General features: G+C 45.8%; 1 protein-coding gene across 2 annotated transcripts in view; it reads left to right on the top strand.

Moving 5' to 3' along the window:
- The first annotated feature begins 242 nt into the window (after nucleotides 1–242).
- Nucleotides 243–20,467, top strand: part of pdlim4 (PDZ and LIM domain 4) — a 32,306-nt gene continuing 12,081 nt past the window's right edge. Inside the window, exons 1-3 of one of the 2 annotated variants that reach the window (XM_064349834.1) lie at nucleotides 243–509; nucleotides 8,639–8,790; nucleotides 16,976–17,060. In XM_064349834.1, coding sequence (XP_064205904.1) covers nucleotides 417–509; nucleotides 8,639–8,790; nucleotides 16,976–17,060 — 330 coding nt within the window. In that variant the 5' untranslated portion in view covers nucleotides 243–416. Of the gene's footprint in view, nucleotides 510–8,638; nucleotides 8,791–10,324; nucleotides 10,595–16,975; nucleotides 17,061–20,467 lie in introns of those variants that run through there. The other variant, XM_064349835.1, reaches the window with a different exon arrangement.

The following is a 20,467-nucleotide window of genomic DNA, read 5'->3' as shown; positions in this document are numbered from 1 at the left end:
AAAAACTGCCTTCGTTCGCTAGAGCGAGACCGCTCGCGAAACCACGCCTTATTTAAATACAGTTCGCCCGGCGATTTGTGCGCACTGTAGTTCAACCGGCCAGAAAACGCTTTCTCTGAGGCGGACCGATTCAGTTCCAAAACTACAATGGGCAGGACCGTCGGGGCTGTCGTTCCCGAACCGCAAAGATCACGAGCGTTGCCATAGTGCCGCCCTTCATTCAGTCCTGCGCGAGGCGGCTACGAAGTATAATACCCCCCCGCCTCCCCCTTCTGAAACGTCAGGAGGGGTTTATTATTTAAGTTTGTTTCAAGTGGGAGAGAAAAGTTTTCTTGCGGGGTCTGTGTTGCCTAGCAGCTCCTAGGCAGTGTACCTAAGGTTCCAGCGCGGACTCTGGATATTTCTACTCCCGAGATATGTCCCAGACAGTAACTTTGAACGGTCCCTCACCGTGGGGGTTTCGACTTGTGGGTGGAAGGGATTTTAGCACACCTTTAACTATTTCAAGGGTATGTAATAATTACGATTATTACTTTATCTTTATATTTTCCAAACAAGAAATTAAGACATCGTGTGTATCATCTGCTATCTTAACGCGTTTTTTTCTAGTGGGCAACCTACGCGTCTTCAGGGGAAGTTTGTGGCTTTATGGATTATATATGCTGTATTATATTTGTTGGCGTTGATATTTGAAAGTAATCTTTACTACTTTATCTAATCGCACAACGAATAAGGAATACGACTTGCTTCTTGTTTTACGTTCAGTCACGTTGTTCCTGGTTTTTGAGACAATGCTTCTTCGCGATGCGTATTCTCTTGCGAGAAACTGAATGGCTGGCCAGTGATTTAGTGTCAAGCTTAGGAAATGTCATATTTCTGTTACTTGACAAAGAACTGTCGTTATTTTTTAAATCACCGTTCAAGGTGTACGTTGAGGGTACGACTTTGTCAGTTGACGGTTTATTAGACACGGTACTTGCAATGATCAGCATGATTATGACACAGAGAGGAAATATTCTTCCTGTAGAAAATGCAACTGCTCTTCCAAACTGTCTGGAATGAATGAAACTTGCCGTTTTCCGTGAAATTCGTGCACAGCGCTCATCATACAGTGACATGCTTCATTAATAACAGCCTATAAGCGCTCCCTTGTCTAGCGGTCGTCTTAGTAATCAGCAATGCTGTGAAGTCTCCCGCAGTGTCTAACGCTTAGACGTTTTTAACATTATTATGTGTGTCTGAACGTCGTTTTGGAACAAGCATTCACAAGTTTGTTAATGTAAGGGGCAAATGCAATTCGTTGTTTTATGGAAGAAAAAAAGAACATCAAAAAGATCATATGAATAATCTATAGCTTATGATTCCAGACACTCTGTCCAGACAATAACTTCTTGCCATCTCTGAGAATTATCGGCCGTTGTTCAGTGCTCGGGTGTTCTCTTTGATGGGGTCTGTATCGCGAAGTGGTCCTGAAACAATCTGCAGGTTGAAATTCATAAAAAGGACTCCGCTGTGGCGCCCTTAAGCGTAAGGTCCTTAACGAACGTAGCCTAGTCTACTATTGTCATCGAAATATCTGCGTAGTATGAGCGATGTAAGACACCCATGGGTAAAGGTGTCTAAAATAATCATAAGTTCAGGAAAATTCTGTTGGAGTTGGAGGGTGGTTCAGGAAAAATGAGCAGAGTAGCGGTGTAGAGGAAAATAGCCCTTTCTCACAGTGTAAACAATGTCGGGCACTCAGTGTGGGAAGGGTGTTGACTCTTGTTTGTCATCATAGATTGTGGTGCAGTTGAAAGATTCCAGGTGTTGCCAGGGCTGCTGGCCTCCACGCCCCCCCATCGCCCCCCTTCTTCCTCCTCCCTCCTCTCCCTCCTGCAAGCTTGAGCAACCGCAGGGTGTATAATCTAAAAGCTCATTCGGAGTGACGGGTTTAATGAGTGTTTTTCTTATCGCGGTCCCAACTGTTCGCATAATCACTACCGCAAAGGTGAAGGATGGGAACGTTGGGCTTGCCGTCCATTTAAATCGGACCACCTCGTATCACTACTAATGGTCCATGCTTGGCTTCTTCGTGGTGAAAGTGAAAGGGCCGTACTGCGTGAGTGGTATGCGACAATGCTACTGGAGAGACGTATGAAGTGCAGTCAGCATTGTCATAAAATGCATGGATCATGATGTCAGGGACAAATTCCACCAACCGCTAAAGAGGTTACAGATAAGGATCCTGTTTGCTCTTGCTTTTCAAAAATGTTACATTCTAACCATAAACATCCAATATGTTTATTTCTTTACCGCCAAAATGTTAAATTAAGTGCTTTTGTGTGTTGCATTTGTGTTGCTTTCTATTTTCCCTCTTTGAAATGAAAATGAAAATGAAACAAGGAGTGAAACAGGAATCCTATCTTTTCACCCATCCATGGTCTCACTGATATTGTTGTATGTGGCTGAGGTGCATTTGTAGTATTGGGGGGTCTGGTGTGCCAGTGGCCACTGACACCAGTAGATTGAAGATTTATTTCTCAGGTGAGACATGTTGAATTCAGCAAGGTGTAAGAGTGTATGATGCTTGTGTGCATACACAGACGTGAGCTGTGCGCTCTTTGAGAAGGGTGTTCTGACCAGCAAGAAACTGATATTATGTATGTCCTAATGATAGCACCTACCACTGTCCAACATGTGATGTAGAGGCTACATTTTCCACACATGTAGTGACACATGTAGAGAAACAGCCTTGTTGTTTAAGTGTCAATACGCCTTTGACCCCTTTAAGGTGCAAGATCACAAATGTGTTCTTAACTGAACATTCTAATGCTGATGTCACAATCACTACTGGTAACTGAAAGCAATTCTAGAGTTCCAGAAACTTTTGAAGGAAAAAAAATTCCAAAGAGCCTACTCTTCAGAGGGGTTACGCTGGCGCATTTAAACAGAGGCAGGGATTTTCCGTTTGTCCTAATTAGATGGGGTTTTCCAGATGGCCGAGATGTGCGGTAAGGCACACCTTCCTTAAGAGTTACTGATCTTAAACCCCTGAACATTTGTCGTCCAGGAAGACTGACTACTGACTGAACTACAAGCAGCTGTTTTTAGCAAAGGTGCAATCTTTTTTTTTCTTCTTTCTTTTTTTTTTTTTTTTGAAAGCACAACCTCTTTTTTTGATGGATGGAGGTATCGCATGCCTCGGTGCACTTAATTTTCTATCAATGAAACGCAGAGGGACAGAGAGGCCTGGAGTGCGGATTGCTGAAGCATGTTGTGAGCATGTGCGGAAAGTAGCGGTTGTGTGACAAATCCCCGGCAAGTCACAGGTGAACTCTCACACGCCGTAGCTGACGCAAGCTGTCAGCGCACAGCGCACGTCAGGCGAACGCCCTTTTCCCGAAAAACAGACTCCGGTCACGAAAAATACAGCGCAGGTGTTGAGAATAGTTCACAAGCCTTCCCTAAAACTGATGGCCGATGGTCCCCATTGGTCAAGTCAGCACTCGCCATCAATGACCGGGTCAAAACCTCTTTATTTACGTGAACGTAGCACAAACTGAAATTATTTTTCTTATTGTCGTATTTATTTTTATGTATATGAAGTTTGGATCCAGAGTGAAAAGGCAGGTTTTTGTCCCTTTGGAGACATTCATTTCCTGGGTGGGTTCACCTTTTAGTGGAGCGTACGGGATGAGCAGGTGTGTTCTTGGGTTCTTTATTCAGAGATAATCATCAGCATTACAGGAATCATATACCTTCTGTATTCATTTCAGCTGAAACCTAGGTGTGTCTTTCTAAAACACCAGGTTGTATAATGGCATCTGGCTCTTTGAATTGATTTTGAACACATTTTTCCCAAGCATGGAGACAATCATTCTTTCTAATTGATTTAATTTATGGCATAAATAAATAAATAAAACAGGTAATGTCCCTATACATTTTCTCCTGCGTCTGTTTTTCTCTGCCTATGTCTATCCCCTCCTTTGCTTCTTTGTATTGCATTACTGGTATTTACCTGACGCTGCTATCCTGCGCAACTTTTCCCGGTAATACATGAGTCCTCGCACTTATTCGCGAAGAAACCGCAAGCTTCCGTCAGGTAGAGGCGCATGTCGCGTCGCTCCTGTCCACACTATTTTCTCCGTCTCGGGCCCTGCATTCCATTGAACCACGTGGCCTCAAGCGAAAATTTGATTTATCAGCGTTCTGTCCCCAAAGCCCCCGTCTGCTGTCGTTTTCCGGGAACATGAAACGGTCTCTAATCAGATAAGATTTCGGCTCGGTCATTATTTTTGCTTTGGGTGTGGAAAGGGGCAAAAGAAGTCCGGAGATTAAAGCAACGGCCCTACTGCATTACACTTAGCAAGCTGGTAGCCGCGCGATGAATCCTGTCACCCAAACATCCTGAGTATGGTCTCTGTTTAAATGCCTCCGCGTCTTGGCAGTTTAGATTTTGTGCTTAGTGGCAACCAGCGCTTTGAAATTAGACTATGCGTTTTTTAAACAAATGACAAGCCCGTGACGACATCAGTAAACATCAGTTGACCTTCAGCAAGGTACAACTCTCTACTGACGTCTTCTGTATTTGACATTACATAATCTAAAACTTATTTCCTGTTATTGTAACATAGTTCTGTATAAGATTCCAAATTGCCAAAAAGTATGTGACATCGTTATTACATGTTTCCTCGTGGGGGAGAAGTTAATTCGCAAGATGCATATTTAGAGGTAAATGAAGTATGCTCAGAATGATGTGGTAACAAAACTTAATTAAGGTCATACACAGAGGCATTCGGGATTAAGTGGGTGTTTACAGTATTCCAAGGATTCCACAAAACTGAATGTAATGGGAATCAAAACATCCCTTACAGTTCAATCTAAAAATTAAAAAAATTAAAAAAAAACAACAGCTGGTTCTCTTTGTCTTGCTGGCCATTTTTATACGTTTATGTACAGTAAGCCTACATAGAAAAAAATCTATGCAGTGCACCAGCTGAATTATCATTGGGTACATATGCCATTTAAAAAAAAATGCTAGAAATGTGATTTTGGTCATTACAAAAGCAAACAAAAGAAGCATTATCAAATTCCACCGACTGAAAGCTGAGATTATCAGCCATTGTGCTGCATGAGCTTTGAAACAATGTGACGCTCTCTCGGGTCCGCGGAATAAACCGTCCAAGCAAACAGGATATTTATGCGCAGCGTTGACACCGCAGAAAACTGCCACCCCGGCTCATTTCACACACAACCGAGCGATTCCATTCCTGCTGCATCCCATAAAACATTTATGACCTGCCGTTCTCTCTCTCAGCGACCAGCGTACTGCATGTAACATACACATCCTAGCAATTATTAACAATATACAACCTTTAACCTTTTAGGTTTTTCTGGATTGTCTTTTTTCTTTATGTCTGTCTTCAAAATTCTACGTTGGTGTTCTAGAACTCCGCTGCTTTCAGCTACCAGTAGCCATTGTTACATCAGCATTAGAATGTTCAGTCAAGAACATTCTGATCACATGTTTGTGATCTCACACCTTAAATGGTTAATGACCGCCAAGCAGCATATAATAGGGAGTGCATACTTCAGCTGTGTCCCCATAACACAAACATGGATCTTTATTATTTTTGTTGCGTTGACTGACAGCTAAATACAAGCTGAAAGATTAAGCCCGATACAATCTTAAGATTAAAGTATTAATGTCCCGTAATAAGCTTGCTTGAAAATGACATCATGTAGATTAGGCAATATATGAATTTGTGAAGACTGGCACTTATTTCCTTCAATATCTTTTGTTCTAAAAGTATCACCTTTCGTTTCCCACGTTACGGAGGAAGTCAGACAGAGGATATACTTGTCATTTTGCTGTGCCGTGACTGACTGAGTTTGTTTTACGCCACCGTCGCAGTTATTGTGTGGTTTATTTTAGAGAAAACTGCACCTTAAAGAAGCCCATTGTGAAGGGCATTAACTTGCAGAAAGGGGGCCTGCATTTGGGCCGTGATAATGAGGGGCTTTTCCACAGGGGAGCCAGAGCCGTGAGTCATGGACGGCTATTCATTCCCGGCCCTGAAGTTGGCTTGTTCCCCGCTGAAATAACACAATCTGACATGACAAGCCGCTGCCTGGAAGCCCACAATGCACCACTGTTTTCACAGGGAGGCAACTCACGGCTGTTCCCTCTCTGTTCACGGTCAAAGCTGTGTCAGAATTTTAAAAGTTAAAAACTTTCAGTGATGGTATCTGTAACTGCTGGGGCCCCCTGACAAAATGGTTTTGTTCACATATTGATTATTGTTAATTGAGAGCATTTTACGTGCATCCGTGTGCGTTAATGCGCATCCACTGAAGTATGCACTTGTGAGAACCTCTATGAAAATTCAGGCTGTAAAAGTTTTTTTTAAAAGTTTAATTAAATCAGAACTGCTTACGAGTTTATTATAGTTATAATTAGAAATGGGCTAAAAAAATTTTATACTTTGACAAATCCTCTGTCACAGAAACATGCTGCTGGATTTTTACGACTTACTTTCCCAGAGCCTTTGTGCATTTTTCTGACATTCACTGTATTCTTTTACAAAAAAATAAATATGTCAAAATGTTGTTTTAACGAGGGGACCCATTCCATATACCAGCTCCCAAACTAAATCAGCCCAAACTAAACCAGCCCAAACTAAACCAGCCCAAACTAAATCAGCCCAAACTAAACCAGCCCAAACTATAACAGCTCCCAAACTAAATCAGCCCAAACTAAATCAGCCCAAACTAAACCAGCCCAAACTAAACCAGCCCAAACTAAACCAGCCCAAACTAAATCAGCCCAAACTAAACCAGCCCAAACTAAACCAGCCCAAACTAAACCAGCCCAAACTAAACCAGCCCAAACTAAACCAGCCCAAACTAAATCAGCCCAAACTAAACCAGCCCAAACTAAATCAGCCCAAACTAAACCAGCCCAAACTAAACAGCCCAAACTATAACAGCTCCCAAACTAAATCAGCCCAAACTAAATCAGCCCAAACTAAACCAGCCCAAACTAAATCCAGCCCAAACTAAACCAGCCCAAACTAAATCAGCCCAAACTAAACCAGCCCAAACTAAATCAGCCCAAACTAAACCAGCCCAAACTAAACCAGCCCAAACTAAATCAGCCCAAACTAAACCAGCCCAAACTAAACCAGCCCAAACTAAACCAGCCCAAACTAAACCAGCCCAAACTATAACAGCTCCCAAACTAAATCAGCCCAAACTAAATCAGCCCAAACTAAACCAGCCCAAACTAAATCAGCCCAAACTAAACCAGCCCAAACTAAATCAGCCCAAACTAAACCAGCCCAAACTAAATCAGCCCAAACGAAATCAGCCCAAACGGAACCAGCCCAAACTAAATCAGCCCAAACTAAACCAGCCCAAACTGAATCAGCCCAAACTAAACCAGCCCAAACTATAACAGCTCCCTAACTAAACCAGCCCAAACTAAACCAGCCCAAACTAAATCAGCCCAAACTAAATCAGCCCAAACTAAACCAGCCCAAACTATAACAGCTCCCAAACGAAATCAGCCCAAAGTAAATCAGCCGAATGTAAAAATATGGCGTTTCAGGGTTCATTCAGGCTCCCCTTTGAAACCGAGTGCCCAAGCGTCACGCCCCTTGATGAAATTAATTGGGAGTCAAGTTCAATGAGGCATTCGTCTTTCGTCAGGGAGGTTAAGCAGCTTGTGTGCTGGGCTCCTCCCCGTGTTTTATCATTGCTCAGGGACTCGAGAGCTCCTTGATGTGAATCTCTTTTTTTTTTTTTCCCCCGGCTTGATTTTCCCGCTCGCAGCCTCTCTCGGACGTTTTCCGATGCTCCGATTTAGCATATTTTCCCTTTTGGGCCAATGCGAGAAGGCCAGCGCCGAGTGGCCTCGTCCTCCATTTTGGCTCTACGGCGGAACTCCGTGCTGTTTCTGTGCTCCCCAGCGCTGTCCCGAGCGATGCAACCGTGTGAGGAACGGCGGTCGAGAGGTCGTAGCGGAGCTACGGTGTTATCCAGATGTCCGTTTTTTTTTTTTTTTGCAGGCGCGGGAGGGATCGCGGGGGCAATTCTCAAAAATTGTTGACACGTGTGAAAAGCCGCGGTCCCCTGGAGGGGGGACCCGCCCCGCGGGGAGGGCCAAGCTGAAGGCCTCCAAAAAGGCCTCGCTGAGTCAGGAGTATAAACACACTCGGAGGGAAAGGCTGCTCTTTGTCACCGAACGTTTTTTTTTGGAAGGGCCGCCCGCGAACCCGCACCTTCGAACCCCGCTGTGAAATAACTCCCCAGTTTAGCAACAACAACAACGACAGCAGCAGCAACAAAAAAGCCTGACGCATAAAACATGGGGTTTTTGACGCATGCAGTATCACCTCTAAGGGAGCGTGTTAAAACATTGTTTCGCGCTCCCTAACGTGTCTTGATTGCCAAAGACACTCTCTTCGGGGACTGTGCAGTCACACCGCCGGATTCCTTCTGCGGCGGTCTCTGGCGCTAGCGTGAGTTAGCGGAGCCAGATGGAGGGTAACTTCATACGGGCGTTTCACATTGTTGTCGGTGATCTGGGAGTGCCCCCCCCGCCCCCCTCCGCCCTAACGTGTCCCTTTTGTCCTCTTTTGTTTGCCCGTGTCAGATAACGCCGGGAAGCAAAGCCGCGCTAAGCGACCTGAGCCCGGGCGACACCATCCTCGCCATCAATGGAGACAGCACAGAGGCCATGACCCACATGGAGGCCCAGAACAGGATCAAGGCCTGCACCGACCGGCTCGTCCTGGTCATCAGCAGGTGAGAACCCCCCCCGGGGCCTGGAGTTAAACCAGAAACCCCCCCACCCCCACGGAGTACCGCACAAACTGCACCACACTGTCAAGAGCAGGGTTTAAAATCAGATCAGTGAATACCCTGTGCTTACTGCTCATGTCTGTTTAAATCTCTCTCTCTCTCCCTCCTCTCCCACTCTCTCTCTCGCTTACTCTTGCCCTCCTTCTCTCTCTCCCTCCTCTCCCTCTCCTTCTGTCTCTCTCTCGCTCTCTCTCTCCCTCCATCTCTCCGCCTCTGTCTCTTCTTCTCTCTCTGTCTCTCCCTCCCTCGCTTCCTCCTTCTCTCTCTCCCTCCTCTCCCTCTCTCTCTCCTTCTCTCTGTCTCTCGCTTGCTCTCTCCCTCCTCTCTCTCTCGCTGTCTCCCTCCTTCTCTCTACCTCTCTCCCTACTTCTCTCTCTCTTTCTCTCTCTCTCTATGCAAGTATGCAAAGAAGTGAACTTAACTATACACTACTGCTCACTCAGATTGACTGTGCAGGAACATTCTGGAAACACCGAGGTTAATTAGTGTCAGCAGACACCCTGTTTGACTCGGGACTGGGAATGTGCACACTAAATCCAGCGCAGGAACGAGAGATCGTCCGCTGCATACCAGCTAAAGGAGTTTCAAAAAGAAAAAAGATGAAAAGAGCCAGTCGGTGAGACCAGACCTGAGATGACAAGGATGTGGATTAAAATTGCTGTTGCTTTTTCCCAAATAAGGGAACAAGCCACCAGATGGATAAAAAAAGGACTAGGAGAGACCAATAAAAAAGAGAACTCATAAAAAATCCTTGCCATAAACAGATGTGATGGTTTTAAAAGCATAAGCGTTCAGAGGGCAGAACTGTGGTACGCAGTAGAATATTGAATCTTAAGTAAACTCTTATCTGGGTTCATATTACATTTTTTTAAAAGTGAAATTAAAGGGCTATTTCACCATCTGAAGATTCTTGATATTTTTCCAGGTTCAGTGCAAGCTTTTGATGGCATATTGGCTTTATAATGGCTGGTACAGTGGCATTCCCAAGTCCAAAGCAAGAGGAGACATTTATGGTTTCTTCCATGGGAGTTGTCCAGTTACTCCAGTTATTATGCAAGGGCTGGCATCTTCAGAGAAATTTCCTCTATGTGAAAGTAGATGACAAGGTGGGGGTTCGTAAAGTGGTAATAAGCTGAAAAAGAGAGCTGAAATTTGGTCAAACTGGGAACTCCCATAAAAATGACTCAAGCGGAATTCTTCTGTGTGGTCATTTATAGAAATGCAGTTCTATGTTCTATTTCTGGCTTTTCCAGTTTGGCCAATTCTTTTAATATACTCATCTCACCCATTTGTGTATCTGTCTCTTAATAGCCACCCTGACGTGTGCTGCTTCGAAAATCTGATCCTAAATTCAATCTCAAGTGGTGCTGTGTGCGAAGTCCCCGTCTGCTCTACAAGCTGAGCTAAGTCACTGGGGAAAAGCGGTAACAGAAACGACGTAATCGGTCGCTGTTCCCTGAAGAGAGCAAATAGACAGTGTGCGCGTTCTCGCTTTTCCTGTGGTCGTCACGGCTCGCACGTGACCGCACTCTGAAAACTAGGCCACCGTAGCAGCTTTTCAACGCCGAGCACAAAGGCTGGTATCAGCTAAAGTAGCCTACGCGACCTCTGGCAGTTAGCGGCGGGCTAATGCTCTTGAACTGCCTTGTTCGAGTCACGAGCCGGGCGAATTGCAGAGATAAGCTCCAGTTCCGTTCTTCCGCAAACTGGCCTGGATTCTCTGGCTTGGAAGCAGCAGGGCAGAGAGGTGCGTTCCAAAGTTTTCCTGAGGGGGAAAATCCGTGGGGGCTGCGGAATTACTTTAACGGCCGTGAATCCGCTGCGCAGTGCACGGGCTGCGATTTCAATTACACGGGCGACCCGGCGTTAGCTTAAACTCCGCCGCACAGGGCCCCTAACAATCACGGTCTCTTTCCTTTCCTGGAAATGTCATGTGGAAATGTTAGCCGTCACTCATAACCTTTCTAATCAGCATGATACAAGGTAAAAAAATAAAATAAAATAAAAAATAAGGCAATGATATACTGCAGACAGGGTTGGATCTGACGTCTTGATCAAACTCCAGCTAGTCGGGGCTTTGTTCCAGTCCATTTCAGGTTTATGCGCAGTCTTTTGTATGACATCTTTTTGGAACGACGGAAGTAATGACAGCTATAGAAGAAGAGTTGTCCGAAGGGATTTTAGTTAATCCAGCCGTCTGAATTTTTGAACTGCTCTTTATTCTCTAAAGTGAATGTTTAAATCCAAAAAAACCCATAAAATACAAAAATCCAAGAAGCAAACTGTACTGTAAATCGGCTGCACATGTTAATAAAGTATGGGTTATGGTATCTTTTATACATACAGTATAAATACGCAGCATGTAGAATTTTATGCATGTTCTGTAAAGGACATAGTGGAGAGAGAGAGATTTTTTTTGGAGTACATGGTAATTTGGTCTCCATGGGAACACTGTTTATTGAAAATGCAAAGTGGGCCCCCAGCAAATAAAACCTAATTTTGCCCAGAGAAATTCAGAGCGGGGAAGATGTAGGGTTATAAATGTGGAGAGGGCGCTAGCCCAATCTGTCATTATATAACACAACCGAAAGGACTCAAAATATAGTCAAGGCAAGGGGAATCTGTAATTTTCTCCTGGTGTCTTTGGGTAAATATATGAGCGTGCACGTCTGCTACAAGCCCAAATTAGCATGTGAGCAGCAAAAACCCCCATGGCACTTCTGAACAAGATCGTCTTCCTCCTGCTTCTGTGTTCGCTGTTTCATAACCAGTTTTTCTTCGATCCTTTTAGAGTTTCGACCTTCACATCCAACTAGAGGTCGTGCTATTTTTTTATTTTATTTTTTTGAACGTGGCTCAGTATGGCCTCAGAATCGCCGCGTAGAATAATAACGTCACTTCTCGAGAGCTGGCCAGAACTGCAGCTCGGATTCAAACGGACAGGAAAGTCGTTATTTCAGAAACGCTACTGTAGCGGTCGAAAGCTGGCGCTGACGGGTGCGCGGGAGGCGGCGTCGGTTTGTGTCGAACTGACGTGGCCTGGTTCAGCTCAGCCGTTCCCATCTGAGAGCCCTTTCAGTATCACCCCTTTCTGCCGCAGAATGAGTTCATATTATTCCATAAATCCAGCGCTGTGCGTTTCTGGCAGCGTGGTCCGAGGCCGGCTTGCTGGGAAAGATTTGGCATTTCGAAACGGGGGGGGGACCCGGTCCAAGTTCACTGCGGTGTCAGGGGCGCGGACGCTGGCCAGGGCCTGGCTGAAACAGGCCGAGCCTTTAACCGCCTCTCTCTCCGAAGAGCTGATAACCCGTCTCGGTTCTGCCCAACTGCAAGAGATCTCCCCCCTTCGTTTTAAGAATCTAGCCTCCTGAGACCCAGCAGAAAAAAAAGTTTTAAGTATTAAGTAAGTTTTTTTTTGTTTGTTTATTTTTGCATTATACATCCAAGTGTCTTGGATGACAACGGCATGTTGCAGTGGAAATATTTCCAAAAATATTATTTTATTGTTATTGAATGTTCCTGGTAATGTAGGTGTCTGCATAGTAGAATATATAGGTCTTGAGATTAATACCGGAGTCTCATGTCCTCTTACAGAGGACAGAAATGAATTGCCGGGCCTTGGGTGAGGTTATGGCCCGAGAAGGGCCGGGAATCAGAGGAGACGGTTTCCCGCGAGCGTTTTTGTCGTCGGGGTGATCTGTTGCTAGGGTAGGAGGTTTCAGGACCGTGTGAGTCACAGGTGCTGGGAATGAAGAGGATTCTCAGTCTTACTGTGAGGGGGAGTGGCTCTGGGACAAAACGCTGGTGGTAATGAGTAAGGCTGTGATGGACGAGGGGGATTCCAGGCCTGGAAAAGGCAGGCAGGCGTTTGCGACGGCTCTGGATTCCTGAGGCATTTCTATGGCAGCTGTAAACATCAAGCGAGCGTTGGCATCGAGAAAGATGACTCCGGGTGCGTTAGCTGTATTGCCACCGACTGCTTTGTCCTCATTCCTGGTGATAAGGGGGGGTTGTTAAATCCCTGATTTTGGTGTAAATCAGGGGAATAAAATGTTTTTTTTTTTTTTATGGAGTCAAGCTAAAGTCGGTTTCCCTGTTTCAGTCGCTGTTTGTCCAGGGACCCCAAAAGATACGTTTAGCAGTTTATGGGGAAAGACGGCGCTATCAAGTGAAGAAATTCCATCCCAAACGTCTGAATCTGACTGGGAACGAAGGGAGGAAATGACCCGACCGACTTCCTGTTTGAGCAGCGTCTCTCTTTGCGGTCGGGCTTTTCGTAGCTCGGTGCAGCAGAACGAAACCCAACACGCCCGGACCCGACTGCTCGCAGCCCTCAATCAGATCCTGAGGATCAGGAAATGAACGTCGGCAGGAGAAGTCGGAGAGAGGGGAAAATATTACCGAGGGGAAACTTATAGACGGTATTGCCGAGAGGAAACTCATAACGCCTTAAAGATGGTATCAGTGATAACCCAAAGGGTGGTGGTAGTAGAGAGTTATGACGTTTACGAGCAACCGGCAACACCAGAGCACCAAATGTGTCAAATACTGGCGTGGTTTCAGTATCCCCCCCCCATCTGCAAGGCTTTGTGCGGTGAATACCACTCTGTGCAAATATCCGCCCGGATATTCCATCCCGTTCCCCTTCTGAAGCCTCGTGGAAAAGAAGAAGAAGAAGAAGAACTAGATCTTCTCAAACGTTTCTGCATAACTTCCAAATCTCCAAAAGCCCTCACACGTTAACTCAATACAAGGGGGGGGGGGTGTTCTCTGCTGGCTCAGACAGAAAAGAAAAACTGCTCAGTTGAGCATTTCAAAGTCACAGTTAATCAGAACATGCCCGCCCGCTCTCTGTGTGTCTCGCTTTCATGCACGTGCCAACCGAGTCTGAAGTGGCTCTGTATTAATCGGTACAGCAATCCGTCCTTTACGAGAGCGAGGTCTGGTCTTCAGCTCTCCAGTCCTGTGTGGATTTTCATCAGATTCCTCACAAAATGTCTGGTCTTCAGCTCTCCAGTTCTGTGTGGATTTTCATCAGATTCCTCACAAAATGTCTGGTCTTCAGCTCCTGTTCTGTGTGGATTTTTGACAGATTTCTCACAAATGCCATCACCCCTCTCCTTCCAGGTCCTTTTCGCTTTAAAGTAAAAAGATCAGTAGCCAGTGATACAGAGGCTCCTAATATTTCCCTGTTTATATATTACTTATTACATGGTGTGGTTAGTTAAGGTATCTATTTTGATGAAGTCTGCCATTGGTGTTGTCCTTACTGTTGTTAGCCAGAGCTCTGCACAGGTTAAAGGGTCAGTGAGACATTCAACTACAAGCTGATTACTTATACATGTTCTCCCCGTGCCTGTGTGCTGGATGGAGGTACATGTAATGAAAGCGGTACAGGAGATTTATTAATTCTCCTCTTTCCACTTATATTTACTTTTATTTCTGCTTTTTACGAGGCCTGTCAATCATAAACCTAATTTCTCTCCAGCATGTGTGCCTGCTTCGGGTCCAAAACGCAGCTCACGTCTCCGCACATCCTGACAAAACTGACCGTTCTGGAAAATGCAATATTCCCTCCACGTGAGGCCCACTGCCTAGACGCGAATACTCCGCTCGTAAAAAACGGAAACCAGATATTCAGGTCAGGTGCTGACGCCGAGCTAACCCCCCCCCCCCCCCATCTGTCCGCGACTCGATCCTGCAGGATGCGGGACATCATCGCCAAGCTTCCGCGCTCGGTCGGGCTGCTGCAGCGGCGCCCTTGGAACCTCGATGTCATCAATCACGCGTGCCCAGATGAGAAAGCGAGCTCCTCTTAGCTCCTGTTAGCTTAGCGCTAGTGTTGTGTCAGCCCGCCGCAGTTATGCTAGCTGCGTCGCGTGAGCTCCTCTTAGCTTAGCTTAGCTCCTCTTAGCTTAGCTTAGCTTAGCTCCTCTTAGCTTAGCGTAGCACTAGCGCTGCGTCAGCCCGCCGCAGTTATGCTAGCTGCGGCGCGGTGGCGGCGGCAGTGGGGGGGTGGGTGACCTCATCCGAGAACTTATGAATTTTCCACCGATGGAAACGGGGTTACAGAAGGCTCTTTGTTGCTCTGGCTCCACGCGCGATTCTGCTGTGTAGGTGCGAGCGTCTGACCGCGGGCGGATGGACAGCGCTGCTGGAACAATGCGTCGTTTTTACGGAAATCTGCCGTCGACTTCAAAAAAAAAAAAAAAAAAAAAAACTTTGACCTTTAATTGGGTCGAAACTGATGTCAGGCATAGAATATTCTGGAATCTGTGAGTGTTTTTCGGTGGCACAGACACAGTATCTCCAACATTTTTGGGAACTTATACAAAACTTTTATTGGTCAGATATTTCCAGTGGTTTAGAGCTAAATCTTAAATCATTTACTTTACGATGTGCGGACACATTATTGTAAGCGGTGCGCTTTGTCACTGGTCCAAGGCTGTTTGTGACCAATTCATTCTCCACACCTGGTGTGTGAAGCATATACTATAAATCCCAAGATCTGCACTCACAGCACATATATTCACAGCAGTGAACGCTTGCATCAGCACTTCAGTTCAGTCACGGTCTTGTGCTCTTATTTTCTTTCGCGAGTTATATGATTTTACCAGTCTCCTCTGGTGAAGTCCTGTTTGCGCTGGTGCAGAATGCTAAAATAAGCTACAGGGGAAAGATACATGTTCTGGCATTTATGACATGCGTGCCTCTTTTTACTAGATATCTTAAAAAATGAAATTCTGAGGAGTCAGGGAAGCAAAGCTTTCAGTTTTTTCCCTGCCTGTTCCATTTACTGCTGAGTAGGCTACTGAGCAGTGATTCTGGTAACCACCCTCTTTGACATGTTTTAGTTTTTTATTTCAATATTCCCTAATAGGCAACAAAGAAAAACACATATCGTCACAGTCATAATGTTTGCCCTTTTTTGGGAGCTCCCGAGGAGGCTTTTGTTGTTTTTCCCCAGCGAACACAGACGCATTGTCTCTCCTCTCTATTCCTGTCACATCTGTAGGCTATTCCCAGCTACGCCGGTTTCTTCCGTCATTTGGTCGGGACTGACCAGAAAGCATTTCCCCTGCCGATTTGAGGTCTTTTTTTTCTTCCTTTCTTGCATGCATGTGTGGATTCAACGCTGGACTAAATCTGACCTGTGTGGGGCTTCCGCCGTGATGTGATGGCGGGGGGGGGGGGGGAACCGTAAAGCGCTGTTATTTGGGGCTGTTGCTAAGCGCCGTCCTCTCTCTCAGCGCTCGGCGGGGGGGTCTCCGGTGGCGCGAGGGATCGCGTTTTAAAAAGGGTTCCTCTGAGCCGGATCGGCCGTCCGCGGCGCGTGACTGATGAGCCCGTCCTTCCGCACCGCGCCCGCGAGCCAGGCCTGAGGAAACGGTAGCGGGGCCTGTGAGCCGCGGTGGTTTTTGGTGCCAGCGCAGCTACGTGCGTTTTTTAGGACAGATCCGTGACGGAAGATGGCCGCTGTCCTGTCCTGTCCTTCTTCCTGTCTGAGGCCCCTCTCGGAAGACCCCCTTGTCTGCCCTGTCAAAAAAAAAAAGATCATTATGTCACCGCGGATACCGCGTTGAAGCAGTCAGCAGTGTTCGTGTTGGGAAGACAATGAGAAGGCCCCAAACGTTTAAAACCCCCAGAGTTCAGCCATTTGCGTTTTTTTTTTTTTTTCACTGTTATTAGTGGTTTTGAGCGAAAAGCGTAGCGTCATCATTTTCCCTCTGGTTCTGACTTGTATAACTGCGTTATTATTGCGCGTTTTTGCTTCCCCCCCAAGATCCAGGTCCTCTCGCAAAAATAAAATGTGTCCAGTAAAAACATTTCCTGACTGCGGTCTCTGAAACCGTATCAGCGGTAGGAAAGCCACAGCGGCGGCGGCAGCGAGGGGGAGCGGAATATTCTGCAGAACATTAACGCGCGCCGTTCGACGGGAAAGGGGCTAGCGGACTGGAGGTGCGCCCGCCCGTTACGCCGAATCAAAAACTCGGAATACGAGGCTGGCAGCGCCAAGAACGCCGCATTCTTCTCCCGCCTCACGTCGGCATGGCAACGGGCCTTCCTCATTCCTTCCTGTTTTATGGATTTTTTTCTTCTTCTTCTTTTTTCCCTTTTTTTTTCTCAGGTCAGAAGGAAAGGCCTGGTCTCCGACCGTGTCAGAAGATGGGCAGACGAGCCCCTTCAGAGCCATCCCGGACCCCGAGATTCAGGTACTGTGCGAACGAACGGCGCCGGTCCGTACGTAAGCACTCGCAGAACACGGAGTTTAAATATGCCCTGTTCTCGTGTGCGTGCTGTTCTTCTGCAGTACAAAAAAAAACGAAGAAGCCAGTTAAACGTGCTTCTGCGTTGCTCCTGAGGTGACAGCAGCATTTCTGTCATACCCGTTCCTTTCAGAAAGTGCCACGGCATCTCTGCCAAGTTTCCCCCTCAGCAACCCTGAAGCTGAACTGCGTAGAATGCGCGATGAAGAATGTGTGATAATGGGTAGAATAAATCATAAAGGCAATGAACATGCTATCTCACAATCTAAAATGCCTAGTAAATATAAATCTAATTAGTCGCTGTCATCCTTTTGTCTCACTTTTTCTGGTCGTTCCCAGTAGATACAGGGTTATATGTTCGATGACAATATACAGTGACAACAAAGCTCTAAATGAGAAAGATGTATATGCTGTTTCATTACACAGAGCCATTACATTACATCACATCACATTACAGGCATTTAGCAGACACTCTTATCCAGAGTGACTTGCACAACATTTAACATAGCATTTACATCCATTTATACAGCAGGATATATACACTGAAGCAATGCAGGTTAAGTACCTTTCTCAGCGGTACAACGGCAATGCCCTACTGGGGAATCGAACCTGTGTCCTGTGTCCTTTCGGTCACAAGACCAATTCCTGACCAATCATGCTACACTTCAGCCCCTTTTACATGCACAAATGCGTCATCCTGTCTAGGCACCCCCAGCACTGTTTGTTTGGTGTAGTGACTGCATTTGCAAAACGCGAGTAAACTGGGGATTAATTTTTTTTTTTTTCTTTTCTACCGTTCTCTGTTGTGCGGCCAGATGTTTGCAATACCGAGCTCTGCTTGACCACCCACGAAAGCCAGAGACACCCAGACTCGGTCCTGCTGTAGGGTCCAGAAGATGAGCTCTCACTGGGGGGGGGGGGGGGAGGCTTTGTTCTGGGCATGTGGCTTTTATCAGCAGTTCTGCACAGGGGACCAGGCTGTTCTAATGAAAGACAGGGTTTTTTGTTTTTGTTTGTTGCGTAATTAATAAGTACAGATATCCATTTGGACAGTATGTTACAACTGGCATTATAGGCCTAGATAACCCCCCCCACCCCGCCACCCCCCGCAAACAAAACAGCACTGAAGAGGCTCGTTTGTTGTCATTGGCTGAACTACAATAAGCGCCCCATAAAATGTGGAAAGTGGGAGAGTGGAAGTAGGATTTGATTAAGGTTTCATCTTAAAGTTTGGGAAATAATATGATTTAAAGAATAAAATAAAAATGTTATGATAAGGTACACACTAAGTGTGATAAATAGTAATACATGCTGGCCGTGTAGGAATGGAAATTGGCTGTTTCATCAGAAGCTGCATCCCCCCTCTCGCTGCTGTCCAAGGGAACAGATCAATTCCTTGCAGAGAGGGGTCAGGGAACGTTATATTTCAATATCTCAGCAGAAGTATAAATCTCGTTTTTGAATAACGTTGGAAAATACCGCACTGCGGGGAGGGAGAGGATCAGCACAGTGTTCACGTGCACTAACGGGGACAAGGCCACGAGCGTTGCTGCACGTGCACGTGCCTCAGTTAGAGCAGCTCTTTCATTGCATTGCATTATATTACGAGCCTTTAGCAGACGCTCTTATCCAGAGCAACTTTTTTTTTTTTTTTGCCATTTTCTCCCCAATTTAGTGGTTATACCAATTCCCTGTGTGTTTCACAGTCCTGGTTGATGCGCTATCCTCTGTCGGTCTGGGGAGGGTGTAGACTACCACATGCCTCCTCCGATACATGTGGAGTCTCCAGCCGCTTCTTTTCACCTGACAGCGAGGAGTTTCACTGGGAGAGCGTAACACGTGCGGAGGTTCACGCTATCTCCCCCAGATCCCCTCCCTGCTGAACAGGCGCCCCGACCAACCAGTAGGAGTCGCTAATGCAGCGATCAGGACTCATACCCTCACCGGCTTCCCACCTGCAAACACAGCCAACTGTGTTCGTAGGAACGTCTCACCAAGCCGGAAGTACCGCTGCCAGGGATTGAACCCAGGCCTCTGCGGTGGTAGGCAAGCGCTAATACCTCTGCACTTCCCAGACGGCCCTCATTTCATCCATTTATACAGCTGGATATATACCGAAGCAATGCAGCTTAAGTACCTTGCTGAACAGCAGGGTACAACGACAGTGCCCAACCTAGGTTACAAGTCCAGCAGTTGCAAATATGGCGAAGACAGCTGAGGCAGTCAAAACACCATTTTTCTCCCCACGTAATATGATTATCATTTTCCTGGAGCGAGCGTTTTGCTTTTAACCGAAAATTGAGGTCACTGTAACAGCTGGGATTCGGATTAGAACGAAGACGGTGCAGTGTTGCGGTCCTGAGAGAGCACTGCGGGTCTCCAAAGGGGGTCTGGCTCAACTTCCGAAGGCTCGCTTCCGCAGAGTTTACTATTTGATGGGGATGCCAGGGCCAGTTTTTTTTAAATGTTATCATTTCCAAAAGAAACATTAGCCTCTTTCTGGAGAACAACAGCTCACCTCCAAGAGCTTCGCTGGAAATTCCAAACCCTTTCCAAGGCAGGAAGTGACTCAGTGACGTGAAGTCATGTTTCCTATTTTGTGCTTTACATATATCCTCCCTTCTGGGGTGATATTCTCAGGCAGGACTTGAGTAATGAAGCTCTTCCTTCCTATTGGAGCAATCATTTTTACAAAATACGTATTTTTGAAAAAAAAAAAAACGTATTTTAGCGCGGACTGAAAAATATATGATCTGCAGTAAGGTGGAATCACTCCAGGTTCATTTTCAGTGAGGTTGGATGGAACCTGCATTGTTGATTCATGGAGGCCTTGGAAAATATGGAATTTCAGAATGTGGAAGACATAAAATCCAAGTCACTGCAGTCATTCTCAATTCACGCTGCCAAGCTGGCGAGAGAGGTGGAATTCTTTCAGATAACATTTATTACTTCTGACAGGGTCAGTACATGGCTTTTTTTTTCATTACTTGGAATTCTTGCAACTTTAGAAAGAATAAGGAGAAGACAGAGAATCGAATGAGTGAATTGTGTTTTTTGAGTCTTTCAGGACAGGACTAAGTACCTTCCTGTGACAATTTGTAAAAAAAAAAAAAAAATCTTTTTGTGTTTTTTGTTCGTTAAGTGATGTCTACTGCTTATTTCCTTACTTTCCAGCTGTAGTTATGTAGTAAATAAGTTTGACATCAGGAGTTTGGACTTAAGGATTAAGGACTGCCCATTATAGTCAAACATTTATTTTTCACTGTTATTTTCAGTTGATGCAGTGTCTTTCAGGTTGAATGACGATCCCTATTTTCAAAAAGGGTGATACATATTGTTTTTAGCTTTTCACG

The sequence above is a fragment of the Anguilla rostrata genome, chromosome 9, assembly GCF_018555375.3.
Source record: "Anguilla rostrata isolate EN2019 chromosome 9, ASM1855537v3, whole genome shotgun sequence".
NCBI classification, from domain to species: Eukaryota; Metazoa; Chordata; class Actinopteri; order Anguilliformes; family Anguillidae; genus Anguilla; species Anguilla rostrata.
This window is presented reverse-complemented; position numbering and strand designations above follow the sequence as displayed.